Source organism: Vicugna pacos, chromosome 13 (assembly GCF_048564905.1).
Source record: "Vicugna pacos chromosome 13, VicPac4, whole genome shotgun sequence".
Lineage (NCBI taxonomy): Eukaryota > Metazoa > Chordata > Mammalia > Artiodactyla > Camelidae > Vicugna > Vicugna pacos.
Window position 1 is genome coordinate 63,788,011 of NC_132999.1, and position 21,292 is coordinate 63,809,302.

At 59.8% G+C, this 21,292-nt stretch overlaps 2 protein-coding genes across 10 annotated transcripts in view; one reads left to right on the plus strand and one right to left on the minus strand.

Annotated features, from left to right (window-relative positions):
* Positions 1-5,506, plus strand: part of CHD5 (chromodomain helicase DNA binding protein 5) — a 56,885-nt gene extending 51,379 nt beyond the window's left edge. For 3 of the 5 annotated variants that reach the window (XM_072975526.1, XM_072975529.1, XM_072975531.1), the window contains exons 36-42: positions 255-363; positions 1,935-2,067; positions 2,480-2,675; positions 3,870-4,033; positions 4,151-4,265; positions 4,367-4,420; positions 5,178-5,506. In XM_072975526.1, the coding sequence (XP_072831627.1) occupies positions 255-363; positions 1,935-2,067; positions 2,480-2,675; positions 3,870-4,033; positions 4,151-4,265; positions 4,367-4,374 (725 nt within the window). In that variant the 3' untranslated portion in view covers positions 4,375-4,420; positions 5,178-5,506. The remainder of the gene's footprint in view (positions 1-254; positions 364-1,934; positions 2,068-2,479; positions 2,676-3,869; positions 4,034-4,150; positions 4,266-4,366; positions 4,421-5,177) is intronic. The other 2 variants (XM_072975527.1, XM_072975528.1) reach the window with 2 other exon arrangements.
* A 3,784-nt stretch (positions 5,507-9,290) lies between these two features.
* The window catches only part of KCNAB2 (potassium voltage-gated channel subfamily A regulatory beta subunit 2), an 84,128-nt gene continuing 72,126 nt past the window's right edge, over positions 9,291-21,292 (minus strand). For all 5 annotated transcript variants that reach the window (XM_015238405.3, XM_006196602.4, XM_015238398.3 and 2 more), the window contains 7 exons: positions 20,825-20,911; positions 17,011-17,096; positions 15,834-15,954; positions 15,480-15,574; positions 14,452-14,572; positions 13,995-14,083; positions 9,291-12,161 (listed from right to left, as the gene is read on the minus strand). In XM_015238405.3, coding sequence (XP_015093891.1) covers positions 12,072-12,161; positions 13,995-14,083; positions 14,452-14,572; positions 15,480-15,574; positions 15,834-15,954; positions 17,011-17,096; positions 20,825-20,911 — 689 coding nt within the window. In that variant the 3' untranslated portion in view covers positions 9,291-12,071. The remainder of the gene's footprint in view (positions 12,162-13,994; positions 14,084-14,451; positions 14,573-15,479; positions 15,575-15,833; positions 15,955-17,010; positions 17,097-20,824; positions 20,912-21,292) is intronic.

Sequence of the window (21,292 nt, forward strand, 5' to 3'; positions counted from 1 at the left end):
ATTGGGGTGGGGCCGTGGACTGAGAGCTCTGTGTGGCACAGGCTTCCTGACTGTGGGTCCCAGGAGTCTGGGCCAATGGCTATTTCATACTAATGTGTGAATGGTTGACATAAGTCCAAACCTTTCATAGTGGTACTGAACACTGAATCTCTAAGGGTGGGGAGATGGTAGGTGGTGGGGGGAGGCTTTCCTAGGCCCGCCTCCATGATGGGCTCGGGGGCACCTCATTCTGCTTCCCTTGGCCGGCTTCCCAGAGCTACACACACTGTGGCAGAACGAGGAACGTGCCGCTGTGTCCTCGGGGAAAATCTACGACATCTGGCACCGGCGCCATGACTACTGGCTGCTGGCGGGCATCGTAACGTATCCTTGGCCAAAGCAGGCTGGGCAGGGCTCTGGGCTGTTCCCCTGTGGACCTCAGGGAGGGGTGTGGGGCATGTAGGGTGAGGAGCCAGGAGCCGGTGCTCCGGACCAGATGCCAAGGGCCCTTTCCTGGTGATGATGGTGGTGACAATGACCGTGACCATAACAGTAACTTGTCCCTTTACACTCAGTACTCACTTCATCTTCTCAGCAGCCTTCCAAGAGGGTCACGTCTGTGATCTCCATTGTACAGAGAGGCCAAGTGACTTCCCCAGGGACACACAGCCCACCCGTCTGACCCCACAATGAGTGCTCCGTTATAACTCCTACGTGATGCAGACCTCACCCCCTCCCCGTAATGACACCTAAGGGGATTCACCATGTGGGAGGGCTTTCATTCGTTCATTCAATCTCCAGTTCCAGCTTTACTGATCACCTGCCCTGTGCTAGGCATGGAGGATGCAGCCATGAACGAAACAGCCCCAAATCCCTTCCACCTGGAGCTCACGTCCTACTGGGTGTAGCTGGTGAACAACGTAAATTAGCAAGGTGTGGGGTTCATTGAACACGATAAAGGCTGGGGAGGGGCAAACGGAGCTTTGGGAGTGGGTTGCATTTAATGTGGGAAGGTCACAGGAGGCGATATTTGAGTACAGACCTCCCAGAGCAAGGAGAAGGCCACACAGCTACCGGGGAGTGCACCCCAGCAAAGCTGGCCTTCATGGCAGCCTTGAGGGTGGCTGGTTATTGTAATGAGAGGCGGGGTGTTGTCGATCCGGGATCAATCGGCAGGCCTTTCCTGTAAGAGGCCAGGGAGAGGATATTTCAGGCTTGGCAGAGGACTCCTCCACCCTGCCACAGTAGCAGAAGTAGCCACAAGACGTACACCAACGATTGTGGTCATGTTCCAATGAAACTTTATTTACAAAACAAATTGTGGGCTGGACTTGACCTGTGGGCCATAGTCAACTAATCCTCGTTGTGGAGGTTTAGATGTTTGGAGCCAGCCTGCCTGGATTTAGATCTGGCTCTGCCCCTGGCTAACTGTGGGACCTTGGACAAGATCACTTTGTTGCATTTGTTTAGTTTCTGAAGCCTCCAGGGGAGACCCCTTCCTCAGCGTCCCTTGGCTGGCTGCTGCGTCGTTCCAGTCTCTGCCTCCATTGTCACGTGGCCTTCTTCCCTGGGGGTCTATTGTCTGTGTCCAAATTTCCTCTTCTTATAAGGACATCAGTCCCTGGGTTAGTGGCCACTCCACCTCAGTATGGCCCTTTCTTAATCTGATTACATCTGCAGATACCCTATTTCCAAACAGGGTCACGGCACAGCTGCTGGGGGTGAGGACGTTTCCAGCATCTGGATTTTAGGGGTGAAGCCTCAGTGCCATGTCTGGGCCCCTGAGTCAGGCACCTGTCAGTGTCCAGTGATTGTCATGTCACCTCATCCACATGCTCATCTTGCAGCCGAGGTTAATGACTGTCCTGAGAGCACAAAGCCAGGGCACCAGGCCCCGGGCTGGTCCCCCGCCCCCACCCCATGGTCAGGTTTGCCCTTAACGGCGCCCCACCCAGGCACGGCTATGCCCGCTGGCAGGACATCCAGAACGACCCGAGATACATGATCCTCAACGAGCCCTTCAAGTCTGAGATCCACAAGGGCAACTACCTGGAGATGAAGAACAAGTTCCTGGCCCGCAGGTTCAAGGTCAGTCCTCAGGTTCAAGGTCAGTCCTCAGGCTCAAGGTCAGTCCTCAGCAGGGCCGGAGGCTGGGAGAGGGGGACTGCAAGAGGACAGGTTATAGGAGGGCCTGGGCAAAAGGAGCAGCAACCCCCTCCCTGTATATCTGGATGTGGGCCAGGCTGTCCGTGGAGGGGAGTCATTTAGTCAGTCAACTAACAGGTGCTGAGTCCTTGCTCTGGACCAGGCCCTGCTGGGCGAGCATCCCCGCCCTGGCTGATGGGTGCAGAGGACCCAGCTTGGGGAGGGCTCTAAGGATGGACAGCTGGGTGGGAGTATGTCCTCCTTCCCTCCTTTCTGCCAGAGCCCTGGCCTGTGGGGGAGGCTGCGGGAGGAGCGGGCCAGGCCCGTGCGCCATCCCTCTCTCCTCCGCCTGCAGCTGCTGGAGCAGGCACTGGTCATTGAGGAGCAGCTCCGGAGGGCCGCGTACCTCAACATGACCCAGGACCCTAACCACCCCGCCATGGCCCTCAACGCCCGCCTGGCCGAGGTGGAGTGCCTTGCCGAGAGCCACCAGCACCTGTCCAAGGAGTCTCTTGCTGGGAACAAGCCCGCCAACGCCGTCCTGCACAAGGGTGAGCAAGCACGCTCCCCGAAGGCCCCAGCCTGCCTTCCTCCTGCCTGGGGATCCCTGGCCGTAGATGGGGGCTTGGTGCTGGGGACAGCACACCAGCCCAGAGGGCACAGCCTCCTGGCCAGGTGGACCATCCAGGCCCTGCTCTTTCTTACCTGTGGGGAAAGTGAGGCCCTGGCTCCTCAGGCCTGTTTCTGAAGGTCTGCTCTGGGCAGGCCCTGGGTAGGGGGTTAGTGACAGAGAAGGCTCTTCAGTTGTAAAAGCTTGTTTATTGAGCCTGACAATGTGCATTATTATTTTTTAATTGTTTTTATTTTTTTGAGGGGGGAGGTAATGAGGTTTACTCATTTACTTATTTTTAGAGGAGGTACTGGGGGTTGAACCTGGGACCTTGTGCGTGCTAAGCCTGGGTTCTACCACTGAGGTATGCCCTCCCCGGACAATGGGCTTTAAACACTTTCTCTCTTTAATCCTTGTAATATCTTTAAGTGGTGAGGTTTCTCATCCCATTTCATTTTTTAAGTGAATTTATTAATTCTTTTTTCCTCATTTCTTTCTTTTTAAAATTTTTTTGGGAGGGGAAGGTAATTAGGTTTATTTATTTATTTATTTAATGGAGGACTGGGGCTTGAACCCAGGACCTCGTGCCTGCTAAGAACACGCTCTACCACTGAGCTACACCCTCCCTGCCCTTGTCCCCCTTTAAACATGGGGACATTGATGCTCAGGGAGGTGAAGTAATTCATTGCCCAAGGTCTCTGGGGGTTCAGGCTTTTGACCCTCGTGCACCAAATCTTGAGGAAGTTTTCAGGCTGGGTAGGGGGAGGGGGCGAACCAAGGCCAAGTTCACTCGGAAGTCCCTGGACTCTCTGGCCCCTGCTGTCTGGGAGATGTTTCCTGAGGCAGCTCTGCCTGTGAGCGTGGACCCTCCCTGGGAGCCAGGAGTCTGGCCGAGGGCTGGCAGGGAAGCCCAGTGTGGGGTCAGAGTTTCTGGCTCCCGCCTGTGCAGCCCACGGGCGGGAGAGATGTTCTTGTGGCAGGTGACTCATCCCTGCTTTGCTGGCCCCGAGGGCCGGGTGAAGGGCGCCCCCTGGTGTCCACTGCCTGGGGTGCAGTAACACAGTAACACACCCTTGTAAGTAAGCACCAGCCTGGGTGCTGCGTCCTAGCTCCCCTGTGCCCCCTCCCTCCCCAGTCCTGAACCAGCTGGAGGAGCTACTGAGCGACATGAAAGCCGACGTGACACGCCTGCCCTCCATGCTGTCCCGCATCCCCCCGGTGGCCGCCCGCCTCCAGATGTCTGAGCGCAGCATCTTGAGCCGCCTGACCAACCGAGCCGGCGACCCCACCATCCAGCAGGTCAGGCTCGGCCGGCGCCCTGGGCCCCAGCACCCCACACACGTCCTGGGTGCCCCCGGGTTGGGGATGGGGTCGGGTGCGGGACTTTGACCTTTAAACCTGAGTCCTTGCCTCCAGGGCGCTTTCGGCTCCTCCCAGATGTACAACAACAACTTTGGGCCCAACTTCCGGGGCCCTGGACCGGGAGGGATTGTCAACTACAACCAGATGCCCCTGGGGCCCTATGTGACCGGTAGGTGCCCGTCTGCTTCCGGGCAGCATGTGCAGGGGCGCCCGCGGGGCCCCGGCCTGCCCCGCTCCCCGGGTAAGCTGAGCCTTCTGTCTTTGTGGCAGATATCTAGCCGTCCCCGAGACTTCCCTCTGGTGCAGCGCTCGTTTCCTGCAGAGGTAAGGCCACTCGTCCCCTCTCCAGCTTGGCCAGTCAGGCCTGGCCAGAGTCGACCCTGGTCCCTGCGCTGGGTTCCTGGCCCTGAGCCTCGGGGCCTCCACTGCCTCCTGGGGCTCGGAGGGCCTCGCCCCTCTGCCCTGGGGACCATCTCAGGGCCAGTGTGTCTCCCCTGGGGGCTGGGGAGGCAGGACATGGCAGGGTAGGTGCACGTGGGCGTGCTCCTGTGTGTACATGTGTGCGTGTGTGTCGGTGTGCACGTGTGTCCATGGCAGTGAGTTAGGGACCGATGCCCCCAGGCCGGAACCCTGCCTCCCTGTTCTGCCTGTGGTTTCCTGCTGGGTGCTGGGTGCCCCGGGACATCACTTTCGTCTCCCCCTGCGCTCCTGCCCAGGACCAGGAGGGTGGCTCAGGGTGTGTGGGTTAAGTGTTATTGGCTAGGAGAGGGGCTTTTTCCGGAGAAACCACCAGTCCACTGTGACCTCCTGCACTTGGCCGACAGCCCCAACCAGGCTGTCTGTCCCCGTCAGAACCGCTGCTTCAGGGTGGGGGCGGTCTCTAGACTGACCGCTCTTCATGGGGCTGCTTCCTAGGGCCTTCCTGGGACTCTGGGTGGGGCCGCTGGCCCGTTGCTCGCTGCTGGGAGGTCCCGGCTAGGGGGCCCCTCTGGTCATAGTTGGCTGTGACAGGTGGTGGGCGGTCCAGGGTGTTGGGGTGCCCCCCACGGGGACCTGAGCACCTGTGATCTGTCTCTTGCAGCCACGCCTGCCGGGCCCCCCACCTGACCCCCACAGGAGAGAAAAGCTGCCTCCTTTCTAGAGCCACACCACTCGAGGACAGAAAGGGAAACCAAGTCATGCCACCACATGGGGACGGGGCCCAGCCTGGCAGGGTCTGAGCCCAGAAGTGCCACCTGCTTCTAATCCAAGTGTCCCATACAGTGTTACCCCCACACCACCCCGGGACGCCCTTTGGCCACCTCTGCCAGAACGACTTCCTAGAGGAGATGCCATTTCTTTGTACATCTTTTGCACTTTCCTATTGAAGACTTGAACACGTTTGTCTTGATAAAAGTTGAGTGACGTGTGGAGGCGTTTCACCCACAGCACTTGCGTCTCTCTCAGCCAACGGGCTCCAGATGGGAAGGGAAGCCCCTGGAAACGCTGCCGCTGCCCCGTGGACGCGGCCTGCCCTGGGTGCCCCCGCCCACCCCATCCCATCTGCCTGCGTGGGGCCCCCAGTGCCAGGTGGGTCGGGACCGGGGGGCAGCTGCCTGGCCTGGGGAAGAGGCCCGGCCGACGTCCAGGTCAGGCCAGGCCGCCTGCCCACCCATTTCCTGCAAGGCTGAGGCCGCCAGGTGCGCACTCTCCGTCGGGGGCGGCTCTGTCAGCAGGTGTCTGTCCCTGGCCTTGTCACAGGTCTTAGACTCTGTCATCGCCAGCAGAGGGCCTGTGGCCCCTGCCCTGCATGGCAGGTCGCAGCATGTGCTCCTGGGAGGGGAGGAAGGGCCTGCACGTGTCAGCCGAGGGGCTGCTGGAGCCTTTGTCTCAGGCCACTGCGGGAAGGGGCTTGCCCTCTGCCAGGGTGTGGCTAGCGTCCTAGCAGGGAGCGTCACAGCAGTGCTGAATGGCCCAGGAGCCCTTGGCCCTGCCCTGTGCCCTGGGAGGCCCGTCATACCCGTGTCCAGGCACACACCCCCGCCAGCCTCCTGGCTGGAGGTGCAGAGAACCCAGGCCATGCCTGGGGCCTGGGCTTATCCCTGTCCTCCTGTCCCTGGAGAGGACACCCCCTGGAGAGGCCTCGATCTGGGCTCTTGCCGCCCGGGGCAGGGCCACCCCTGCCGGCTCTGTGTTCTTGGATGGCTTAGGGAGACCTCTGCCTGGAGGCAGGGGCCTAGACCTGGTGGCCTCTCCAGTCTTCCCTTCCAGCCTGAGTGCCCTCAGCTTCCTGCCTTGTTTCCTGCCAGGAACGCCCTGTTGGAATCCTGACCCTCTGCTACCCAGCTGGTGGTATCCTGCAATGGCCCCGGTTAGGGGGAAAGGAGGAATGGGCCAGGCCTGAGGCCCAACCTCAGCCGGGAAGGGATTTCTGAGCCTGGAGCAGGGGCCTTCCTGGGGTGGTGCCCTGGGGGCGGAATCCTGTCTGAGTGAGAGACAAGCTGAGCCTGGGAGTGGGGTCGCCAGGAGGGCCTCCATTCAGCTCCCTGGCCAGGACTGGGGCCAGGATTTGGGGATGTCTTGAGGACACAGGCCCTCCCAGAGCCCAGATGTCCTTATCTGTAAATGGCTCTCCCTGAACCCCTGGAGGGCTGGACCCCCAAGGCCCTTCCATCTCCAGGCTGCCTGACCCTGGCACTGCGGGTGGGAGGAGTGGGGGGCAGCCTGGAAGTGGCACACAGGTGTCCAGGGCACACGTGTGGCAGTGGCTGACTTCGCCCTCCAGGATGGGTGGGGTCATTCCTGTCCCCTGTGATTTGTCCGGTGCCATGTGCACATGCGTGGTCCTCCGATCAGTGCCTCCCTGCAAAGGCTCTCGGCTCAGGCCGGGCAGGGTGACCGCCACGACCCACCCCACTACGATCCGGGTCCTGTGACGCTCCCCTCCCAGACAGGCTGCCAGCCCTGTGTTTGGCCTCATGAGGAACGCGGTGGCAGGTCCTGAGTGTCAGGTTGGGAGGTACCTGGTATAGGACCGGGGTCTGCGTCTCCACTGCCCAAATTCCAAGGGCAGTGGTCCCTCCCCTGCCAGCCCTTGCTCCCCCAGAAGCTTCCCTCTGTCCCTCCACCTCTGCTCCTCCCCAGGCCTCACCAGGCTGCCCTTCGTCCTTCTCCTCTGCTAGCTGGAGCCGGACACCCACGGACAGCCTGACCCTGGCACTGCCTGGTCCAGGGAGGCTCAGCTCTCCACGGCCAGCACCTGGGAGGCCTGGGAGGGGAACTGCGGACAGCTGGGGAGTGGGTTTCCAGTTGACTGGTTTTGGAGAGGAAAAAGGATCTTAAGAATGTTTTCTTCTTGGTTTATCCATTATCTCCTGCCACAAGTTGCAGCAGCCGTAGGGGAGTGGGGCGTCTACTGCCTTCGGCACCTTCGGGCTGGGTTAGGTTTTGCTGCTGGTGGAAGGAGGGTCGTCCCACGCAAGTGGAGCCTGAATGTGCCAGCCGGCATTTTTGTTTCCAGCCCCCTCTTTATTTAGACCAGTGCTGAGTAGGCTTTCTGTTAAACCATCTTTGGGCCATAGTCTCAGAAAGCATCACCTGCCAGGCTCCCAGGTGACCAGGGCAGTTAGGGTTGGACCGACTGTGTCCAGTGGGGGGGGCCCTCCTTACACGCCTGCCACGGAAGCATATCCTGAGACCGCCCCCCCAACCCCGTGAGGAGACCCTTCCTGCAAGCCACCTTCAGAAGCTCCTTTGTTTTCTGCAAGTTATGACCATGGTCCTGTCCTGCTGGTACCCGTGACTGGTGTGGGCACCTGCCCTCCTGCTTGTTGGGGGTCCCTTCCCAGGGTCCTCTGGGGACTCCCTGGCCCAGGTCGAGGGCTGGCAAGAGTCTTGCCCCAGGGACATCCATAAGCCCTTGCTCCCAGGTGTTGAATTCCAGGGATGCTGAGGGCCTGTCATGTAGAGGATGGGCTCAGGGACCTCTGGAGGGTGTCCAGAGCAGCGTGGCAGGGAGGAGCCAGGGTGGGAGGTGGGGGCTGAGGTCTTGGCCTGGCCACGGCCTAGGGTCCCCCCTCCGCACCTGCATCTGTCCTGTGCTGACCACCGTCCCCATCCAGGAAGCTGGTTCCCACTCCATTTTATATTTCTGGAAGTTTACAGGTCGTGGTGCATCAGCCCAAAGTCATTGGCTTGTGTTTTTGGATTTTTTTCTTAGTTCAGATTTTTTTTAAACAAAGTATTTTTTTAGATGCGATAACCCAGAAAGGGCCCGTTGGGTGTGTGTGTGTCCTGAACCCCTGATCTTGAGATGGGAGCCCGAGCCTCCCATGGCTCCTTTGCACTGGAGCATGGGTGGATGAGAGAGCAGACCCCCCACCCAGGCTGGCATCTGGCCCAGCTGAGAGGGGCCGGCCCCTTGCCTGACACAGCCCCAGGCTAGCGAAGGGCCAGGGGTACTTGGGCAAGTTCGGAGGGTCCCAGCCGGGGACCTGGAGTGGAGGCTGAGCCCCTGGGAGTGGTGGCCTGTCCGGTCCTCAGGAGGACGTGTGGGAAGCTCGACAGACTGTGACTGACACAGTTCCCTTGACTTTGTACTCTGTGTGTATGTCTTGGTTTTCTGTGTTTTAATAAATCCTTTGGGAAAGGATTGAATCAGAGTGTTTTCCCAGCTTCTCTCTGATCTGGGATAGGGGTGGCGGCTGGGCCTGGGGAAGCATGTGTGGGGGACAGGGTGTCACTTGAAGCCACCTCCTACCTGAGGAGACTTGGCCCCATGAAGCTGAGGGGCTTGCTGGGAAGGGGGGCACCCCAAGATGGGGTGTTCAGGGGTGGTGCCCGCCCCTCCCACCTGCACTCTGAAACAGACACCATTGCTCAGAGGAACACTGAGCCCCCAGAGATAGCCCGCAGGCCACCGTGGACCCCGGCCTCTCTGTCCCCAGAGGACACACATAGAATATGTGTTGGGAGTGGCCAGGGGTGGGGGCATGTCCATCCCCAAATCGCTTGGGAGAGATGGGGGGGTCTCAGTCCCCAATCTTTGCCTGTCCCCCAGGGCCCATTTCTCCCAACCTCCCCTTGGCCCCAGGCTTGGGATTCGGGGCCCCCATTTGGTGGTCTCTGCAGGTGGCAGCCTCCCCTTCTCCACACAGCCCTTGGCCCAGCCCTGACCCCAAGCACCGAGTGACCTGCCAAGGAGAGAGGCAGAGAGGAGCAGACCCCAATGGGCTAGGGTTTATTTTGTCATTCCATAAATATGGCGCTGTGTCTCCGCTGAGTGTCATTTGGAAGCGCGAGGCATATAGCATCTCTGCCTACGTAGGGGATGCAGTTAGCTGAGGAACCAGTCATTAAAAAAAGGGGGGGAGAGAAAAAGTAGCACGTTATTTACATGACTGGAGAGAGCAGAAGACAGAGCAAGCCCCTCTGTTGTCCTCTGGACCTCGAATTTGTCAGATTTGGGAAGAGAGATGTTGGGGGCTCCAGGGGTCATTGGTAAGGAAGACTGGTCCCGGGCCTCCCTCCTGTGTGGGGCACGCCCAGATGACACCTGGGGGCAAACTGCTTCAAGGGGAGGGTGAGGGGCTGGCTGGCAGGTGCCTGGGGCTTCTGAGGTGACCAGGTGGGGTGAGGCTGGCTGTCCTCAAGCCCCCGCTGCCCTCCAGGGCCTGCCTCTGCCCAACTCTTCTTTTTCCTAGGCGCTCACTTCCCCTCCACCCCTTCCCCACTCCAGCCCCCTCCTAAGTCAGGGGACTGACCCTCCCTCAGGGAGCAGAGCCCCAGCTCCCTGCAAGGGGGTGTTGAGGAAACAGGACACCTCAGAACCAGGCTGTGGCCAGGAAGCTGCTCGGGTCCTGGCGCTGGGCATCTCGGCCTTGGCAGAGCTCGACGCTGGGGGCCCTTGTCTCCTTCTGTCCGGGAAAAATACAGCCAGCAGGGGCTCGGCCTTCCCGGGTGTGGCTCATGGGGTCGGGGGGTGGCGGCCCTGACCTCGGGCCCGATTGCAAGCCCTTGTCCCTCTTCCAACAGTGGGTGGACGAGGCGGGCAGCAGTGGGGAGGGGGCCCAGCCGCTCTCTCCAGTGAGGCGCGGGTGGTCTGGCCCCTGAGCATGGCCCAGAGCACCTGGTCCTCACCTGGCGGGCCTGGGGTGAAGGTCGCCCTGTTGCAGCGTCCTGTCCTGGGAGCTAGACGCCCCACTCGCTTGATGGCGGGGAGCAGCCGCAGGCTGGGGGCTCTGTGGGGATAGGCTTGTCCCCTCCTTACACCTACAGGGAGAAACTTGCAGGAGACTTGGTGAGGAAGACCCCAAGGGCCTGTTCTAAGAAGGAGAAGCTTCTAGACTCCGGGGGCAGCACAAAGGCCAGAAGCGCAGGCACGTGCCCCCGGCCGCCCTTGTGGCTTTCTCAGAGCTGGTTCCCCAGGCCTCGGCTGAGCCGGGGCTGGGCGGGAAGGACCCCTCTGAAGGGCAAAGCAGGACAGGTGTGTCTGCCCAGCGGTGGGCGTGTGGGTGCGGGGCTGCCCCTGCACAGTGGGCTGGTGCGCCTGTAGAGCCCGGCTCCGGTCCCTACACAGCCAGCAAAGGCTGGGGTGCCGCTCAGGACCAAGGGGGGCTGGGCCTCTGGGCAGCGGCCCCCTCCCCTCCTCTCTCCCTGCAGCTCCAGGCCAGCTGCAAAGAGGCTGATGGTTCTGAATGTCCTGCCCTCCCTCCCTGTCCCCAACTTGTTCCAGGCTGGGGGCTGTGGAATGAAATGACCCACCCCAGCCACCCCTCCCTCTTTGTAGGGTCGGGAGATGTCCCGGGGGTAACACTGCTGCCCGTCTGCCTTGGTAACAAGCCCTGAGCACCCAAGACAGGGCGCCTCACCCGACCTGGTCTGAGGCCTTGCAGGGGACACTGCTCTGGGGAGAGGCTCCCAGGGTCTTTTCCTAGGCAGTGGGGGCTGCTGCTGTGTGTGCAAGTCTCCCAGTCCCCGGGTGTGGGACACAAAATTCCAGGGACCCTCCCTGACTGAATGGGTCTAAGTGTGTTCTGTCTGCAGACCTCAAGGCCCTCACCCTGGGCAGGGCAGGGCAGAGGCCGGCCGCCCCGGGTGTGGTCAGCAGTCGCAGCCCAGCTAAGCACGCATGACCTCTTTCAGGGGTAAGGACGGGGGGCAGCAGACAGAGCACCTGGCGGGGAGGCAGGTGGAGCTCTGGGGGGCCCTGGGCTGGAGCTCAATCCTCAGGCCCCACTCGAGTGCTCCGGGCACTCTGGGCGCTGGGGCTCAACAATTGTGTGCAAGGAGGAAGCAGTGGGGCGATGATCTTGAAATCAGACCCCCAAGCTTTTTGTGGGTCCCAAACAGAGCGAATCCCCCTGGATCCCTGCCCCTGCCAGCAAGGGTGGGGGTGGGGGGTCAAAGGACAGCTCAGGAGGCCCCTCAGAGACCCACTGGGGCAGGTGGCGGTGGAGGAGGGGATGGGGGAGGAATCTGAGGTCAGGCCCGCTGGAAACGACCTGGAGCCCTTGGCAGGAGGGAGGCTGAAGGAGACCCCAATGGGAGGCCCGCCCCAAGTCCAGAGCCCGGGGCCGAGGGGCCATGGGAAGAGCCAGTTTCCTCTTCCCCTCCCTGACACTAGGCGGGGTTCTCGGCAGAGGTGAGGCCCCAGCTGGTCTCGCCCTGGCCTGGACCTGAGTCTCCGAGACGCAGTGTGGCTGGGAGATAACGAGGTGGTTTCTTCGTGGAGGGTGAGCAGAGGCAGCGGGCTTGGGTGGGACCGCTCGAACGCCCTGGAATCAAGGCCGACGCCCCGGCACGCATCCGGCGTCGGTCCTGCGAAGCAGCGGGTGGCAGGTGGTAGCGACGTTTGAGATCTTTTCCCGATGACGTCTTGGTGTCTTGTTGTGTTTTTGATGCAAACCACAGTCTTGACTTGGCTTCAAAATAGCTTAAGCGGGCGAACAGAGACTAGAAGGGAAACGGAAACTGTCCAGGCGAACGGCCGCGCGCCTTAGGATCTGTAGTCCTTTTTGCTGTAGGGTTTATTGCCCAAAATACTATCAATCTCGTGGATGATGGAAGACGACAGTTTGGGAAGGACCTGTGTGCAAAGATGGGAGAGAATCAAAATCCACCACCGGCACTGGCCTGGCCTGTGGGCCACGTCGGGGTGTACTGGGGCGGGACACTCTGGGGCCTTCCCGGGACAGACCTCCCCCCATGTCTGTAGGAAAACTTCAGCCAAAGAATAAATTTAACTGGAGAGGTGAGGACATTCAAAGACAAAGAAAAGCAGTTAAACAGGACAAAATGATAATACTTTAGTCATGCAGCAAAGTCAAGGACCTTTAGTGCCTCCTCAAAGGCTGTAGATAATATTCTGAGCCAGGTCCTTTCAGCTGGTTTGCAGACACCGAGCCCCCCACCAGGTGGAAGAAGTTAACTACATGATGACCCAGCTGTAGCCATGACATAAGCTGCTCCATCGTGCACAATTCCAAGAACTGGCCTCAGAGAAATGAGAACAAACCCTGGAACTGATGATTAACTGTACTTAAAGCAATCCAGATGATGCTGGCCAATTTCAAGAAGACCGTCAGAACCACCTGTGCTACTCCGCACATAGGCCCCCGCCTTCGCCTACACACCCCTGAAACTGCCCTTTAAAAATTCTTGCCCCTGATGGACAACAGGGAGTTGGTTTTTTGGGACATGAGTCCACCTTCTCCCCAGGACTGCTGGCTTCCTCAATAAAGCTGTCTTCTCTTGTATCCAACACTTGTCTCTCTGTAGTGGATTCTTGAGTGAGGAACAGGCAAACCTGAGTTCGGTAACAGGGGGACAGTCTTCCAGCCGTCTGCTGGCCCCAGCCCATTCCACCTTCATTGAATGTGGTTCCAGTGAAGCAGGTGGGGGCCATGCTGCTGCTGTATTCCAGAAGGTTTGGGGCAGAGGGAAGCCTTTCCTGGTCTGCACTTTGCCCCTCAAAGGGAAGGACAGCGACAGCATAAAATGCAGATTCCAGGACCAGAATATCTGATGCCCACACCCCCAAACTGTTTTTTCCAGCCCTCTTAACCTCAGCTGACAGCAGCACCACCTTTCTAGGTGACAAATCCCTGGGGCCATCTGACCCGCTCTCCAGTCCACCCTGACAGCCAGTCCTGTGGTTCTGCCTTCCAAAACGTCCAGGATCCAAGCAGTTCTCCACCTGTACCTTACCCATCCCTTGCCCCTCAACTGTCACCACTTCCCAGCAGATCTCTCTGCTTCTTCTCCTGCTCCCCAAAGTCTTTTCTCTGCTCAGCAGCCAGCCAGAGAGAGAGGGAGTCATTTAAAATCTAAGTCAGATCCTGCCCTCCTCTGCTCAGAATCTCTCCACGGCTCCCACCTCACTCAACCACTCAACCATCACCGAAGTGCCCCAGGGATCTGCCCCCATGCTGAGCTCATCTCCCGCCCCTCTGCTCCAGACCCCTGCATTCACGTCCACCTTGTGCTTTTGCATGAGCCTGGAACATTCTTCCCCAAGTATCTGCATGGCTCACTCCTCCTCTTTCAAGCCCTTGCTCACATGTCACCATCTCAGCAAGTCTACCCCGCAGCTCCCTTCCACCAGGGCCCAAGGCTCCCCCTTCCTGCCCCTCACTGACACCCCTGACTTTGCTCTAGGTTTCTTTTTCCAGAGTGCCCGTCACCCTCCGACACATGTGCTAATCTTATTTCTCGCATTTAGTGTTTACTGTCTGTTCCAGCTGGAAAGCCAGCTTTTCAAAAGCAGGGTCTTCGGTGACTCACTGACACAGCCCAGGCACCTAGAACAGTGCCTGGCATGTAGTAGGTGCTCAGTAAGTACGTGCTGGGCAACTGACTGGCTGGGACCCTGAGCTCTGCCCAGGGCCCGGGAGGCTGGTGCCCAGTGGCCCCCACGCACCTGTATTGCTCCAATGTTCTCCATTAGCTGGTCTGCGCTGGAAGCACCCAGGAGCACGGAGCTGACCCCCTCGTTCCTCAGGCACCAGGCTAGGGGGCAGCAAGACCAGAGGTGAGGGATACCCACCCACGGCAGGGCCCTCTCTGGCTCTGCCCTGCCCCTGACTGGACCAGAGAGACTCAGCTTCGTGGTCGTGGGGCTGAAAGTGCCCAGGAAGGGCCTGCTGGGTGGGGACTCTGTCCAAAGTGGGGCTGGAGTGGGTGATGGGGGAACCCTGGTACCCACTGCCCCTGGTGGAGAGATGGCCAAGTGCTCAGGGACCCTCCCCCTCCTCTCCGCATGAATGTGGGAGCCCATTACCCACGGCTGGCTGATTGAGGGGGTGGCCCAGACACTCGAGGACTCCCAACATCTCCCCCGGGACATGGGTCCCCACTCTGCTCCCCAGCCCTGTTACCGATGGCCAGCTGGGGGAGGGTGCAGCCCAGGCGCTCGGCGATGGCCTGCAGTTCCTTCAGCTTGGCCTGTTGGCGCCGGCCCTCTTCACTCAGGATCTTGTCCTTTAGCCACTGGTAGCCCTGGTTGTGGGATGGGCGAGAGCACAGCCCACAGGTGAGGGCAGGTCACCTGGATCTCTGCACGCAGGTGGCTGATGATCTGTGCTAGGGCAGCACCCCCGACCCCAGCCTAACCACGTCCCGCCACCCGCTGTGGGCCAGGCCTGGGCACCTGGAAGGATAGAAGCCTGTGGTCTTCGGGGGAGCTGAGGCTGGGTCCCTGAGCCAGGACAAGGAAGTGGACAAGCTAACCTTCCACCTCCCAGGAGGCTGGGCGGCCAGGGAGGTGTTGCCCATAGCAAGGCCAGGGAGTCCCCTGGGAAGCGTGCTGTGGGTTGGGGAGGAGAAGCTGGGGTAGGCCATCCTGCCCTCGAACCTGGGGCTGGGGCCCCAGTGTTGGCTCTGTCCTGGGCCTGGTTAGGCCTTTCTCTGCCTGCTTCTTGTCCCCCAAACCCTGCAGTCTGCAGACCATCCTGACTCCCCACTCCTGAGGTGCATGTGTGTGGGGGGACTAGTCCCAGGGCATCACCTCTGAGTGACACTGAAGAAACTCTGCAGCTCTCAGGCCAGTGATGGGCCAGAGAGTGTGTGGTGGGGTTGTCCACAGGGGGTGGCATCCCAAATGGCACACCTGGACCCAGCCCAGGTTGTGCCTGTCGAACCTGGGTGGAGGGCAGGGGGGCGGAGGAGTGGGGTTTCTTCACCTGTGGGGTGTCGCACAGGTGGGGAGCCTTTGTAGATGCGGGGTCAGGCCAGCTGGGAGCTGGGGCTTCAAGCTCCCAGGCCAAGAACCCTGGCAGACAGCGGCTCGGGGAAGCCCTGCTCAGCACCAAGGCATCTGCCCCAAACCCCCTCCCTCCAAAGTGCCTGTTCCCTCCTGCCCCCACCCTCCCCTCCCCCTCCCCCCCGCTGCCCGCCGCTCCTTTACCTTCAAGGAGGCTCTGGAGTAGGGCGGGATGCCACTGTCGTACTTCCCAGAAACGATGCCGCAGGCTAGAGGGGACCAGGTCATGGCGCCCACTCCTGGGAGAGGAAAGCCAAGCGAGGTCAAGTCCAGGGCCCGAGGAAGGGCGGGGAGGGGGGAGGGGCTGCACAGAGCGGGCAGGGCGGGGCAGGGCAGAGGAAGGGGTAGAGAGGCTGTGCGTGGGGAGACTGAGGACGGCGCGGAGTGGGGTGGGGGGTGGGCCGGGGAGGTGGGTAGCGAGGGAGAAGAGGAGAGGGGCGGAGCGAGAGGGGGCGGAGCCGGAGCGGGGGAGGGCGGGGCCGGGCCGGGGAAGCCCACCTATCTTGTGGAAGAGCTCGGGCAGCTGCACCTCCACCTTCTCGCGCTGGAACATGTGGTACTCTGCCTGCTCACAGATGGGCGGGATCAGGTTGAACTGCCGGGCCACGGAATAGGCCTCCTGTGGGAGCAAAGACGGGTCACGGATGGTCCCTGCCCGTCCGCGGGTGTGGGGGACCTCCCGGGCAGCAGGGAGAAGACACAAGGGCCACCCCAGGAAACAGCCTGAACGGCCTGGCCCGCCTGCCCCTCCCCCCTCCTCACAGCTTTCCTGGGAGCCTTCTGGGCCCCCGCCCTCCATGAATCAGGACAAGCGGGTGAGTTGTGGGACCCCAATGCTGAAGGGACTTGGGGGAAAGGACAACTCAGTGGTGAGGCTTGGGTTCTGGCACTTACTGGCTGGGCAGGCTTGGGCAAGTGGCTCACCCCCCTGTGCCTCGGTTTCCCATCTGTCATGATGGTCAAAAGAACCAACGGTGTTATCAGCCCTCGGGACAGTGTCTGCCTGCTGCTGTTACTGCTTTTATCAAGATTGTCACTACAGGGCCTGGACCCAGTGGTGATGGCAGTGGCAGAAAACGCTAGGTCAGGAGGGGAGAGTGGGTGGCATCAGCCTACTTCTGGGACTTGGAGCTCAAGGCCTCCAACTGCAGACCGAATGGGCGTGAGCCAGGGCTGATGACAGCCTCCCAGGAAAGCCCATTTGCCAGCCCGAGAAGGAGGCCCTTTCCTCTTTAGTTTGAGATTCAGCTTCCCCATCTGTAGAGTGGGGATGAGATGCTGACACCTCGGTGAGCTCGGTGCTGGCTCCCGGCAGCTTCAGAAAAATACCAATGACCCTTGATGCCACGCGTGCCAAAGGCGGATTCGTTACCACAGGCTTTTAGAGTTATGTTTAATTTGAAATGAAAATCCTGCTTAATTTTTTTTTTTCTTTATGAACCAGAAATCCGGGACTCACTGGAGGAGAAACACCCTCCCAGGGATGCCAGGATTTGGGAAGTTCTGGGAGGTGGGGCACAGGTAGGGCTGAGGCCAGGAGGAGGTCTGGAGGCTGGAGTGAGGGGCTCAGCCTGAGAGCTGGTCCTGGGGAGACTCATCTTCATCCACAGAGTGGGGCCGGGAGCTCAGCCTGAGGGCACACACTGAGGTCACACGCACACCAAGGTCACTGTACCATAATCTCCATGGAGCTCCAGCGTGATGTGCCCCAGTACATGGCCATCCCCTGGTTGATGACGTGGGTCATGGCGCGCACGGTCTCTGTCACGAGAGAAGGGGAAACTGCAGGTGGGGGGGCAGCTAGTGGCACGGGGCCCGGCCTGGGGACAGTCTGCAAATACAGGCGGGCGCCAGGAGGAGGGAAAGGGTGCTGCCAAGAAGGCTTGCAAGCAGTGTACTTCCTGGCTTGAGTTGGGGGTGGCAGGGGTTTTCTGGGACAACAGGAAAAAGTGAGCTGCAATCCGAGAACTGGGTCTTGAAAACAATGTCCCCAGACAGTTACAGGTCTTCCTGAATCTTTGCAAAGCGGAGTTACGGATGGATGGAGACGTTCCTATGGCAGATTAGAGGGATGGAGGAGAGGGGACATCAAAGAATGGGGCTCCAGACTGTGGAATGGGGGGCGGTTCTTTAGTCCGGGAAAGAATCAGGGCCCCTGATCCCCTTAGGGAGAACCAGGTGAACGGATTAACGTTGTGATCAGATTGATAGTCGGCAACAGGACGTAAACACAGTTTTTGCTCATTTCTAGTTTCCTACTTTAGCTGGGATCTGGAGAACTGAATGGAGAGCTGATGACAGCGTCTGTCGGGACAAACCCCAGAGTGTGGGGCCCCGGGTGGTCCCAGAGGGCGGGGGCTGCAGGGTGGAGCGCCCTCATGTCCAGGACAGCCTGAAGTAGACGTGGAAAGCCCCGTCTGGACCCCACCCCGGCTTCTTAAACCAGCCCTGTATCCTGCAAGGGATCTTCTCCACATCTACACTGGGATAGCTGCTTCCTCATACCCAAATTTCGAGGAAAAAAAAAAAAACCTGCCAGTTATACCTGACCCCCTAGGCTGGTTCAGCCCCATGGGGATATTGTGTTTTTTTCACATGGAACTTGGCTTCAAATTTTAAAACCTCAAATGTCTCTTAGCTTGGCAGGGTGACGGCCTACCCATCGGATTTCTCACACGTCCCATACGGTGCTTGCCAGTTTGACTGCCCGAGGCTACAGTTCAGTTGAAGAACAAGTGTTTCTAAAAACAAACTTCGCCCCATTGAAAGTCCTCATCTCCCCCTGAAGTGGCCACTGACACGGGGGAGCTGAGGTCCCTGAAAATGGCAGAAGGAGAGAAGGAGGATGCGGGGCGGTTCCGAGAACTCCGCCTGGGAATGGCCCAGGCCGTGGGAACCCTGGCAGAGAGCAGCACCTCTGTTTTGGGGTGTTCCCTCCCACCCTCGTGGGTCCCTGTGCCTCTCTCTCTGAGGCCCCCTCTTTCAGGAGAAAGATAAGGTGGGTGGGGCTTCCAGGGTGGTGGTCTTGGTGGCCTCACCCAGGACCCCTGAAAAATCACATCTCAGCTTCCAGGCCTGTGGCCACGCCCTACTTTTTTCTTCCTTCCAAGGTCAGGGACTGGGCTCCTCTCTGCGCACCCCAGGGAGTGGGGCTGGCAGGGAAGCCCCACCCCTGCTTCCTCCCCTACCAGGGCCCCCCTTTAACTGCCAGCACCACTGGCAGGGAAGAGGAGCAGCGCCTGGTTGGAAGGTGGAGGGTCCCGGGAAGGAATCTGCCCACATATGCACCCCGAGCCCAGGCTCCCAGCCTGGGTGTCCTCATCGGGTTCTTGAGAAACACTCTTGGGGGAGCCTGTGACCATGCAGAGTAACTGCCCAGTTCTTTTCAGCCAAGGCTTAGGGCCACGTGCCGGAGGGGGAAGCAGGGGACACCACCGTGCGCCAGCCTGGCTCCCCGTGCACAGCTCTCTCCTGACTCCCCTTCCATGCAAAGAGGGGAGTCCAGCGGGAGCCTGGGGACCACGGCCAACAGGGCAGGAGCCTGTGAGAGCCTGCAGCTGGTCTGAGAGGGAAGGGGTCCTGGGCAGAGCCTTCTGGGCTCCTCGAGGGTCCCAGGCAGCGGCAGGCTGGGCACGGAGCCCACACACAGGAGCACCTTCCTTGTGCTTCTGTGCAAGCCTGCTGTCAGTGGCCCCAGAAACGGACAATTAGGGACAGCTGTCCTTCACCTCAATATTTAATGCAGTTGAACAGAAGAAGGAGGACCCAATCCTTCCAGCTGCTGCCAAAACCCCTGGCATCTCCTGCCATGTCACAAATAATACATAGGAAGGGTCAGGTGGCAGTGCCAATTGGCAGGCAGTTCCCTTCCATTGGGAACACAGCCCATTTCCCAGGGAGACCGAGGCCTGCCCTTGGTGGGAGGTGGTCCCGGGGTCCTTAGTTTGGGGTGGGGCTGAGACCGCTGCATGGCCAGAGGCTGCCCCAGGTCTAGGGGTCTCAGAGTTTCCGCAGCTCAGGTAGGGAATCTTCAAGGAGGAAAATGATTGCATTTCAATGGAGAGTGCCGGCTCCTTGGCAAGGAGTGAGAGGGACGGGGCGGGGAGGGGGCCCAGGCCTCGTGGGGACTGGGGTGGCTTGTGGCTGGTGTTTTTGCTTTTGGTTAAGGCTGGGGCTTAGCCAGTGTGGACTGTGGAGAAGATAAAACCTGTTCCCCAGTGATCTGGGGTCCCTGATATGATTGCTCCTGTGGGATCCTGGTCTCCCCTGCCCACTCCCAGACCATCCGGGGTCAAGGTTTCAGGCGCTGATCACAGCATCCCCAAATCAAGAGGGGGCCCCTGGCAGACCGAGGACCCCAAGGATCACGGATCATGGCAATGCAAGGCGGGGCAGGTACGGCGGGGGGGTGCATGCATGGGGGCGTGGGAGGGATGAGGTGACAGCGTGGCCTGGGGGCAGCGGGGCTGCATGCCCCTTTGCTTTTCTTCACTTGCAAGATGTTCCCATAGGGCACTTATTTCTCCTCTGTGCATTTTATGGAGAAGTTTGTCATGGGGGTGGGGGAAGAGAGTCGTGTAAATAAAAGCACTGTCTCATAAAATGCAGCTTGGACACAGAGGTCAATACTGTGTACCTTCTATGATGAATGTCCTTGACTTGGAGGAACTAAATGGATCCCCTGGTGATAAAAGAAAGATTGAGAGACCAGAGTTCACAGCTGTGGGAACGCTGAGGGGCGCGGTCCATCACGGGGTGCGGGGATGGAGGCTCAAATCACTTTTCACAGAATAGTTGTACAAAGCACCCTCCCACGCACACGCACACTCACACACATATATATACACACACGCTCAGGTACGTGGTGTACATATATAGAAACAAATGAAGAAAAAGTAACTTGAACACAACTTAATTTTCCAAGTCCCTGGAGCAGCAAAGCACAAATGAGAAGATGGCGGAAGCAGGAAGTTGGAGGAGATGGGAGGGGCTGAGATCGCAGGAGTCAGAACAAATGAGCGCCCGAGAAACCAAAACCATTTTCCAAAGCATCGCACTTTCTTCCCCCTTCTCTAAGTAACAGCTTATTCCCCAGAGCAAAAAGCCCCTAAAACCTCCTAGTAGAATGTGGAACTGATTTAAAGAATTGAAAAAGATGCAGCAGTTGCAAACAGTCATCATACGGTGACTTCGTTGGGGTAACACTGCCAGCGGTTCCAACCCCGGGGTCGGGGGTGGGGGTGGGGGAGGCGGACCCAGAGCATGGAGGGCACTCAGCCTGGAGGTGCCAGGGCACGCTGGGTGGGGAAGATCAGACCGGAGGCTGAGCTCAGGCCCGCCCCTGCCCACCCCCACCTCCACCGGGAAGGCCTCCCACACCCCACCACCTCCCCACCCCTGCCCCGTAGCCAGCAGAGCCCCAGGCGCAGAGCCTTCTGTCCTTTGGAATAGCGATGCCCAGCCAGCTGGTGCTTCTGGAGAGAACATACCTTCCATGGGAGTGTTGGGGTCCGGGCGGTTGGCAAACACCACGTCCACGTACTCCAACTGCAGCCGCTCCAGGGAGGCTTTCAGACCTGGGGGAGGCGTCGAGAGGGACCGTGACTATCTTCACAGACACTCCTGGTCCTCACCTACGTGTGCGGCTCAGGGAGCAAGAGACGAAAGACACGACTGGGAGCTGTGGGAAGGCAGGGCACACGTGGGCAGGTGCCACCGAGGTCGAGAAAAGCCACGATAGAAGAGGGGGCACAGCCCGAAGAGGGTGGGTGAGGTCCACAGGCCCAGTGTCCTGCGACTGAAGGGAGGGGACCCCTCCTCGAGCGGCCCGTGTGGTTACTGGGAGGGCTGGGCCATCAGACAGGGAAGAGAGCTGCATTTATCATCTGCAGCTCCAAAGGCCGGCGGCACCTGAAATGCACAGGTGCTTGGCATCGGCTCAGAGCAGAGTGGCAGAG